At 48.2% G+C, this 10,436-nt stretch overlaps 1 protein-coding gene across 1 annotated transcript in view; it reads right to left on the bottom strand.

Annotated features, from left to right (window-relative positions):
* Positions 1–254: 254 nt before the first annotated feature.
* acss2 (acyl-CoA synthetase short chain family member 2) overlaps positions 255–10,436 on the bottom strand; it is a gene marked incomplete at both ends in the record, with an annotated part of 14,908 nt that continues 4,726 nt past the window's right edge. The window contains 23 exon segments of the mRNA XM_080497004.1: positions 255–314; positions 316–382; positions 1,087–1,090; positions 1,093–1,161; positions 1,280–1,325; positions 1,327–1,362; positions 1,364–1,390; positions 1,392–1,458; positions 1,549–1,618; positions 2,691–2,730; positions 2,732–2,800; positions 3,952–4,020; positions 4,023–4,037; positions 4,943–4,999; positions 5,877–5,936; positions 5,938–5,961; positions 5,963–6,011; positions 7,057–7,151; positions 7,153–7,194; positions 8,178–8,231; positions 8,233–8,307; positions 8,309–8,350; positions 9,780–9,920. Coding sequence (XP_080353130.1) covers positions 255–314; positions 316–382; positions 1,087–1,090; positions 1,093–1,161; positions 1,280–1,325; positions 1,327–1,362; positions 1,364–1,390; positions 1,392–1,458; positions 1,549–1,618; positions 2,691–2,730; positions 2,732–2,800; positions 3,952–4,020; positions 4,023–4,037; positions 4,943–4,999; positions 5,877–5,936; positions 5,938–5,961; positions 5,963–6,011; positions 7,057–7,151; positions 7,153–7,194; positions 8,178–8,231; positions 8,233–8,307; positions 8,309–8,350; positions 9,780–9,920 — 1,278 coding nt within the window.

Genomic DNA, 10,436 nt, shown 5'->3' with positions numbered 1-10,436 from the left:
GAGGAAGCAGGAAGAGGAAGAGGAGGAGAGGAAGGAGGTAGAGGAAGAGGAAGAAGGAGGGGGAGGAGGGGGAGGAAGGAGGAAGAGGAGGAGGAAGAAGGTAGGAGGAGGAAGAGGATCATCCTCCAGCCGGCTGGAGCTCAACTCAGAAACGCTTCAGAAAACAAGATGAACTTCAGACTCCTCCTCCTCCTCCTCCTCACGCCCCCCCCCCCCCCCCCCCCCCCCCCCCCACCCCCCCCCTCTGCAGGCCGTCACACGGCGGTGCAGCGTCTGTTGAGGAAGAGCTGCTCCACCACCGAGGAGTCTGCCAGGGGTGGAAACGTCTCCCAGGTCTCGTTCGTCACAGGCGATCTTACGGAGAATCCGCCGCATGATTTTCCTGCGAGGAGGAAACAGGAAGTGCTCGTCATCAAAGCTACAGGAAGTGCTCGTCATCAAAGCTACAGGAAGTAGCTGGACCTTCTACCGTTCTTCTTCTTCTTCTTCTTCTTGAAAACGTCGCCGACAGCGACACTCAGCCAAGTCACTCTCATGTCCCCCACCGACCTCCGTAGGAGGCGTGGCCTGAGGCCTCAAATTCATGTCGGTGCCAGTTTTTGAAAAACCTTTCATGTTCCACCAGCGCTGCGTCGTTCACACCAGAACTGAAGTAAAACCAGATTCCGGGCCCGGGGGCCACCCTGGGGAGATCCACCTGAGATTTTCAGGTGGATCGGCTAGCTCGCGGCCTAGCATGCACGTTAGCATGCTAGCAAACATTGTCCGATTGAGCTGAAATTTGGTAGGCGGTCTAATGGGGGCGCTGCGGTCACGAATCACTAGCTAATTAGCTGGTTTTTGACGCTGTTTTTTTCAAAATAAAAATAAAAAAATAAACCTTCAAAACTTAAAAACTGATCATTAACCGGTCCAGAGGATCGTTAATAAATGCGGTTCAAGACGTAACGGAGTAAATAATAATCCTGCTGCTCAGGTTTCAATCACATGTGAGAGTAGTGACATCAGGAGACTTTCAAAATAAGACGCGACGCTTGAGAGAATCAAGGAGACGCTGGATCTGGAAGAATAAAGCTGGTTTGTCACCTGATCTGGTCTTGGGGAGACCGGGGGCGTCCTGGATGTGGTCTGGAGTGGCGATGGCGCCGATCTTCTCCCTCACTGCACACACACACACACACACACACACACACACACACACACACACACACACACAATAAGGAAAACGTGTGTGTGTCAGTTGTGTATAATAACAGTGTGTGTGTGTCCGGCCGCCCACCTTGCTTCTTAAGCTCCGCCTCCAGCGAGCAGCTGAACGCCACGCCGTCGTTGGAGCGTGACGAAGCAGTACAGACTCTCTCCCCTTGACGGGGTGGGGGCGGCCCACCACCCGCCGCCTCCGCCACCGCCTCGTGCTCCACCAGCGCCGACTCCACTCCGCCGTGCTCAGCAGGTGGCCTGCAGGGGGCAGCGCAGCCTCAGCGGGCCTGTGTGTGTGTGTGTGTGTGTGTGTGTGTGTGTGTGTGTGTGTGTGTGTGTGTGTGTTACCCGAGGACGTTCAGCATGTCGTCTATCCTCCCCGTTATCCAGTAGTAACCGTCCTCGTCTCTACGGCAACCTGCAGCATCAAAGACAGTTCTGCACTCAGTCTTTGAAAACAATAAATAAACAAACAAACAAACAAACTACAATCAGAAAGAAATACTTTAATAAATTGTTGGACGTCCAACACACTTTTCTTTCCTCTCGTCTCTCCGCCGGAGCTTCAAACACGGTGGAACAACAAAACTACTTCCTGTCTACAAAATAAAGTTCCCCACACGCCCCACAGTGAATTAACTGGTCACCACAGTGGGAACTTTATTCTGGTGAGACAGATGAGAGAGAGAGGGGGGGGGTTTATAGAGGGGGGAGAGAGAGAGGGGGGGAGAGAGAGAGAGGGGGGGTTTATAGAGAGGGGGTAGAGAGAGAGAGGGGGGGAGAGAGAGAGAGAGGGGAGAGAGAGGGTGAGAGAGAGTGACAGACAGAGAGAGAGGGAGAGAGGAGAGAGAGAGAGTGGAGAGAGAGTGAGGGAGAGTGGAGAGGGAGAGAGAGAGAGGGAGAGTGGAGAGAGAGAGAGGAGAGTGGAGAGAGAGAGAGAGGGGAGAGTGGAGAGAGAGAGAGAGGGAGAGTGGAGAGAGAGAGAGAGAGAGAGGGAGAGTGGAGAGAGAGAGAGAGGGAGAGTGGAGAGAGAGAGAGGGAGAGTGGAGAGAGAGAGAGGGAGAGGGAGAGTGGAGAGAGAGAGAGGGAGAGTGGAGAGAGAGAGAGGGAGAGTGGAGAGAGAGAGAGAGGGGAGAGTGGAGAGAGAGAGAGAGAGAGAGGGAGAGTGAGAGAGAGAGAGGGAGAGTGAGAGAGGGAGAGTGGAGAGAGAGAGAGAGGGGAGGGAGAGTGGAGAGAGAGAGAGGGAGAGTGGAGAGAGAGGAGAGGGAGAGTGGAGAGAGAGAGAGAGGGAGAGAGAGAGAGGTGTGGGGTTCACGGAGGATAAAGTTTCCTTGCTGAAGCTCCACCTCAACCGCTAACCACCGTTAAAACTCTGCTAACTCAGCAGCTCTACTAGTTACAGGACTAGTTTACTGGACTAGTTACTGGACTAGTTACAGGACTAGTTACAGGACTAGTGATTCAGCTTCCCAGAGTAAGGCGGTCCTCACCGTCTCCGGTGACGTAGTACCCGGGGAACTTCTTGAAGTAGGGTGGACTGGAACCTCTGGTGGTTCCCGTAGACCGACCTCATGACGCCGGGCCACGGCTGCTTGAAGACCTGGACCAGAGACACTCTGAGAACCGGAGCCAAGACCTCCCCCCCCCCCGGGGGTCTGCTGCCTTTACTGTGCTAGGGCTGCTAGGGACTGTCAAAATAAAATGGCCACCTTGGATTGTTATACCCAGTCACTGTCAAAACAAAAGTACTAAGTTGGATTGTTATTATGGTGACTGTCAAAATAAAACTATTAAGTTGGATTGTTATACCAGTCACTGTCAAAATAAAAGTACTAAGTTGGATTGTTATTATGGTGACTGTCAAAAATCAAACTATTAAGTTGGATTGTTATTATGGTGACTGTCAAAATAAAACGATTAAGTTGGAGTGTTATTATTGTGACTGTCAAAATAAAACGATTAAGTTGATTGTTATTACAGTGACTTTCAAAATAAAAGCACCAAGTTGAATTGCTATTACGGTGACTTTCAAAATAAAAGCACCAAGTTTGATTGTTATTACGGTGACTCAAAATAAAACTATTAAGTTGGATTGTTATTATGGTGACTGTCAAAATAAAACGATTAAGTTGGAGTGTTATTTTGGTGACTGTCAAAATAAAACTATTAAGTTGGAGTGTTATTATGGTGACTGTCAAAATAAAAGTACCAAGTTGGATTGTTGTTACGGTGACTGTCAAAATAATAGCACCAAGTTGGATTGTTATTACAGTGACTGTCAAAATAAAAGTACCAAGTTGGATTGTTATTATGGTACTGTCAAAATAAAAGCACTAAGTTGAATTATTATGGTGACTGTCAAAATAAAAGTACTAAGCTGGATTGTTATTACGGTGACTGTCAAAATAAAAGTACCAAGTTGAATTATTACGGTGACTGTCAAAATAAAAGTACGAAAGTCCAGGAGACCATCATGACACCACGGAGGAGACTTTATTCTGATGGACTCTACTGAGCATGTGCAGAACGACTGGTTACCATGGCAACCAGGACCAGCGTTTCAGAAAAGTTGCGTTTCCACAGCGATTGAAGCCGAGCAATTTGTAAAAAGCTGCGCTCTCCGTCGTTTTGTAAACGGGAGCTTGTTTTTGACGCCCGAGTGAGAAGCTGATCTGATCCAACCACTTCATGTGTGTATTTTATTTTCTCACCAGGCCCCAACCACTTCCTGTGTGTGTTTTATTTTCTCACCAGGGTAGCCCCTCGCCGGGCCCCTCCAGCTCCTCCCCCCGACTCGTTCAGGATGGCCGGCACCACAGCCGAAAGAACGGGAACGTCTGCAGAGACACGGTCGCTTTACGTCAAAACATCAAACTCCGCTGTTAATAGTTAAAATCAAACTACTCAGTACTTCGTTCAGACGCCTCGTATGAAGTAACTGTATGTTTAATAACTACAAGTCAGAGCCGGACTTCAACATCATGGCTTCTTAAAGAACCTCCTGGAGGAAAATACTGAACAAATACTGTGGGGAAAAATGTGAAAACGGACTAATAACTATACGAGTACTAACCTTTAGCTACTGGTAGTTAACTAGTACCGATAAGAGTATTAATTAAATGCATTAAAACCACAATTCATACTTCATATGCAGCTGATAGGTGAAGGCAGTGTGTTGCTGTGGAACCTCCAGCTGGTACTCAGGGTATCAGTCCCCTTTGATCACGTTTAGCATGTAGCATGTTTAGCATGTAGTATGTCTAGTATGTAGCATGTAGTATGTTTAGCATATAGCATGTAGTATGTCTAGCATGTAGCATATTTAGCGTGTAGTATGTTTAGCATGTAGCATGTTTAGCATGTAGTATGTCTAGCATGTTTAGCATGTCTAGCTTGTTTAGCATGTCTGGCATGTAGCATATTTAGCATGCAGTATGTTTCGCATGTAGTATGTTCTAGCATGTAGCATATTTAGCATGTAGTAATGTCTAGCATGTAGTATATTTAGCATGTAGCATGTTTAGCATGTAGTATGTCTAGCATGTCTAGCATGTAACATATTTAGCATTTAGCATGTCTAGCATGTAGCATGTCTAGCATGCAGCATGTCTAGCGTGTAGCATGTTTAGCATGTAGTATGTTTAGCATGTAGTATGTCTAGCATGTAACATATTTAGCATGTCTAGCATGTAGCATGTGTAGCGAGAGCTGCAGACGGCGGTTGAAGCGCAGGTTTCCTCACAGCAGATCCAGGTTTCAAGGGCGTGGCCGCAGGCAGAGGAGTCAGGACGTGGCCGCCCTGGAAGACAAAGCAGCCCCGGCCAGCAGGGGGCGACGGCGCTGGTCACGTCACTGAACAAACCAATAGGAGCCCGGCGTACGACAGACGCGCTCAACAACGAGAGCAAATAGAACTCGTCTCTGGATGAAAAGCTTCTGTAGCAACATCTGGAGAGTGGAAAATTATTGGAATCATTTAAAAAAATTACTCAGATATTTGGTGTGATTTTTAATAACAATAATAATATATAAAAACTTGCAAAGTGCTTTTATTATGCACTCAAAGACGTTTTACAAACCAGGAAGAAAAAAATAAGGGTAACGATAAAAATGGAGAAACAATAAAGGAGTCGGATTAAAAACGTTCTTCTGAACCACTTTTCAAAATCGTAACGCAGATTTTTTATAACTGTAGTGTTTGTCAAGGAGGGGTAAGTTAGTGTTTTTGGTGACTGTCAAATAAAAGCACCAAGCTGGATTGTTAATATGGTGGCTGTCAAAATAAAACTGCCATGTTAGATTGTCATTATGGTGGCTGTCAAAATAAAAGCACCAAATCGGATTGTTAATATGGGTGACTGTCAAAATAAAAGCACCAAATTGGATTGTTTAATATGGTGACCGTCAAAATAAAACTAGCAAGCTAGATTGTTAATATGGTGACCTGTCAAAATAAAACTACCAAGTTGGATTATTAATATGGTGACTGTCAAAATAAAAGCACCAAGTCCCAGGGGAACAAGGACGGAGTCCTGGCTCCACGGAGGAAACTTGGTGTGTGACGGTCTCTACTGAGCATGTGCAGAACTCCTGGTTACTGCAGCCGTGGTGACCAGGACCAGCGATTCCTCCGTTGCCATGGAGATGGAGCGTGTGCCTGTGCTGGTGGAACTCACGGTTTCCGTCTGCCAGAAGGTGTCCACGATGGGACACCTCTTGTCCCCCACCACGTTGTTAGTACCAGTGCCAGGCCTCGGGGTTGGATGGGCTCCCCCACCGTGCCCAGAACCTTCAGGGAGTCTCGCTTGTACCTGCAGGGGGCAGCAGAGCAGGAAGTTACCAGGAGACCAGAGACCAGAGACGCTCAGTGGCGTCCTCACAGTCCCACAACCATGTAAAGTCTGTCAATCTGTCCCTGGAATAACAATCCAACCTGGCGCTTTTATTTTGACAGTCACCGGAATAACAATCCAACCTGGTGCTTTTATTTTGGACAGTCACTGTAATAACAATCCAACCTGGCGCTTTTATTTTGACAGTCACTAACAACAATCCACCTTGGTAGTTTTATTTTGACAGTCACCGGAATAACAATCCAACCTGGTGCTTTTATTTTGACAGTCACTGTAATAACAATCTAACCTGGCGCATTATTTTGACAGTCACTAACAACAATCCACCTTGGTAGTTTTATTTTGACAGTCACTCTAATAATCAAACTTGGTAGTTTTATTTTGACAGTCACAGTAATATCAATCCAACTTGGTAGTTTTATTTTGACAGTCAGCATAATAACAATCCAACCTGGTGCTTTTATTTTGACAGTCAGCATAATAACAATCCAACCCGGTGCTTTTATTTTGACAGTCACTAATAACAATCCAACCTGGCTCTTTTATTTTGACAGTCACTAACAACAATCCACCTTGGTAGTTTTATTTTGATAGTCACTGTGTATAACAATCCAACTTGGTACTTTTATTTTGACAGGTCACAGTAATACCAATCCAACTTGGTAGTTTTATTTTGACAGTCAGCATAATAACAATCCACCTTGGTGGTTTTTATTTTGACAGTCACCGTAATAACAATCCCCCTTGGTGGTTTTATTTTGACAGTCACAGTAATATCAATCCAACTTGGTAGTTTTATTTTGACAGTCAGCATAATAACAATCCACCTTGGTGGTTTTATTTTGACAGTCACCGTAATAACAATCCCCCTTGGTGGTTTTATTTTGACAGTCACATCCAATCCAACCAGGTGGTTTTATTTTGACGGCGCCTCCCTCTAGTGGCCGAACATGGAGACGACGCTGTTAAAACTGCCTGCAGACTGAAACAGGAAGTGACTCACCGGAGCACCGGCTCGCTGCCGTACTTCATGAGCAGGCGAATGGCAGTCGGCGCCGTGTAGAACTTGCTGACCTGGTATTTGTCCACGATGTCCCCCCCACATGCGGCTCACGTCGGGGTACGTGGGCAGGCCCTCGAACTGCAAGCAGCAGCAGTCACATCAAGACTTTTATTGTGGAAATCCACATTACAACTCGGGTCTGAAATCAGTTTCCATGAGACATTTGAGTCGTTTATCGAACTCAAATCTCCACAGAATCGATCAGAACTTCAGACACCAGTTCAATTCAAGCTTTTTCTATACATTGTTTTTATTATTTTGTTCTTTAAGAAAATTATGACACTTTACTATAATCTTAAAGGCATCATTTTTCCTTCACGGTTCAATAAAATCTTGTAAAACATTTTTTTGAACGTTGCAGGATTTTGTAAAAATTTAAATGCGTCACATTTGTCCATTATGAAAATAAAATTCCGACTTTACTTCATTGTGTTACTAAGAATATCGTGAAATTTGTATTATATTTCAACATCATATCCTTTTTTTTTTTTAGATACATTTAAAATGGACCTGATTTTTAATTATTATTATTTTAATAACTTTAGTCTTTTATATATATATATATAATTTTTTTTTTTCAAAAGGTCCCAAATCATCCAAATAAAAAACATAATATAATGACATTATTATTAATATGAATGAAAAGTTTATTTCGGACACGTGGGCACAATTAGTTTTTAAAACAATAACAAAATTAAATAAAAGCAAACCAAACTAATAACCAGAGAGCAAAGCAAAGCCATAAATTAATAAATATATGAGTTAAAAAAACTAAACAAAAAACGTGAATAAATAAAAAAGTGGCTAAATAAATAAGTGAAAAAAATAAATTAATAAAAAAGTGAATTAGTGGGAGGCCGAAGCTTATTTACTTCTCAACCATTAATCACCTTGTTTCCCAGTGGTTGTGATCATATTTACATTAAAAAATTAAAAAATCTATCTTTACATACCAGTTAAGAAGAAAAACAGTAAATCAATAATATAAAAGCTCCACACTGAGATTCTTCCTCCCTCACTTAGTTTCCAGCGCCACGATTTCCCGCGGTCCCTGAACTCACCAGGACGCTGGTGGCGCCGTTGGCCAGCGGGCCGTAGGTGATGTAGGAGTGTCCCCGTGATCCAGCCGATGTCCGCCGTGCACCAGTAGACGTCCTCCGGCTGGTGGTCGAACACCAGCTTGAAGGTGGCCGGCGGTGTAGAGCATGTAGCCACTGAGCGTGTGCAGGACGCCCTGGGGGGGGGGGGACAGACACTGAGCATGTGCAGGACGCCCTGGGGGGGGACAGACACTGAGTGGAGGACAGACACTGGGGGGAGGGACAGACACTGAGCGGAGGAAAGACACTGAACGTGTGCAGGACGCCTGGGGGGGGGACAGACACTGAGTGGAGACAGACACTGAGGCGTGTGCAGGACGCCCTGGGGGGGGGACAGACACTGAGTGGAGGACAGACACGGAGCGTGTGCAGGACGCCCTGGGGGGGGACAGACACTGAGTGGAGGACAGACACGGAGCGGTGTGCAGGACGCCCTGGGGGAGAGGACAGGACACTGAGCGGAGGACAGACACTGAGCATGTGCAGGACGACCCTGGGGGGGGACAGGACACTGAGCGTGTGCAGGACGCCCTGGGGGGGGGACAGACACTGAGTGGAGGACAGACACGGAGCGTGTGCAGGACGCCCTGGGGGGGGACAGACACTGAGTGGAGGACAGGACACTGGGGGAGGACAGACACTGAGCGGAGGACAGACACTGGGGGGAGGACAGACACTGAGCGGAGGAAAGACACTGAACGTGTGCAGGACGCCCTGGGGGGGGACAGACACTGAGTGGAGGACAGACACGGAGCGTGTGCAGGACGGCCCTGGGGGGGGAACAGACACTGAGTGGAGGACAGACACGGAGCGTGTGCAGGATGCCCTGGGGGGGGGACAGACACTGAGTGGAGGACAGACACGGAGCGTGTGCAGGACGCCCTGGGGGGAGGACAGACACTGAGCGGAGGACAGACACTGAGCGTGTGCAGGACGCCCTGGTGGGGGACAGACACTGAGTGGGGGACAGGACACTGAGCGGTAGGACAGACACTGAGCGTGTGCAGGGACATCCTCGGGGAGGACAGACACTGAATGGAGGACAGACACTGAGCGGAGGACAGACACTGAGCGTGTGCAGGACATCCTGGGGGAGGACAGACACCGGGGGAGGACAGACACTGAGCGTGTGCAGGACGCCCTGGGGGAGGATAGACACTGAGCGGGGGACAGACACTGGGGGAGGGACAGACACTGAGTGGAGGACAGACACTGGGGAGAGGACAGACACTGAGTGGAGGACAGACACTGGGGGAGGACAGACAGTCATCCCACAGTCCCGTTAAAGTATCGTAGCGTTCGTCTTATTTTAACGCCGGCTGCTGCTGCTAACGGCCGAGGCAGAGGTCACCACTTAACACGGGCACCAGTTAAACCGAAACACCCGGACAGTGACGCTCCATCCTAACGACCCACATTCTATAATAACATTAATAAATAAATGTAATTTAATGTGTTATTTCCGTCTCCGTCACACCGAGGGGGGGGGGGGGGGTCCCTCGTGCACGCCGCCGGCTCCGCCCACCGCTGAGTGGGGGTAGCGGCGCGCTAGCGTTAGCAGACCTTGGGTTTGCCGGTGGAGCCGCTGGTGTAGAGGATGAAGAGCGGGTCTTCGGAGTCGCACCACTCCGGCTCACACTCGTCTGCGGCGCCGCGCAGCAGAGCGTGCCAACACTGGTCCACCCTCCGGGTCCCACACGCCACCTGGACACACCAACGCACAACTCAGCGCCGGGGGGTTTCCTGCTAGCGGCGGCGGAAACCCTCCGTCCCAAGTAGGGAAAGCGAGCGTCTCTAGCGGGAGGAAGGAAAAACCCAACGGCAGCAGGTTAGTTTGCCTAAACGAGCCTCTTTTTAAAACACGGCAGGTTTGGTTTGGCCGGAGCTCCTCGAGTCACGTCTGGAGGAAGACGCTTCAGCGACTCGTCTGATTGGTCGGTTGGTTGGTTTGTTTGTTTGTTTGTTTTCCTCACGTGAGTTGACGGAGCTCCGCCGTCACCACGGAAACCAGTTCTCCTCAGAGGGTCCCGGCCGGGATCACAGGTTCCGCTGGGTGTTTTTGGGCGCAGGAACCGAATCTGGCGCCACCTTCTGAGGAGAGCGTGATGCGGGTCAGAGAACTGGACCAGCAGGAGGAACCAGAGGTCTGCTTGATCACCACCAGGGGGAGCTGTGGCTTAGAACGGGTCAGGATCTCAGGACGGAAGAAGAACCGTGGTA

This window comes from Blennius ocellaris (genome assembly GCF_963422515.1).
Source record: "Blennius ocellaris genome assembly, chromosome: 5".
Taxonomy (NCBI): domain Eukaryota; kingdom Metazoa; phylum Chordata; class Actinopteri; order Blenniiformes; family Blenniidae; genus Blennius; species Blennius ocellaris.
This window is presented reverse-complemented; position numbering and strand designations above follow the sequence as displayed.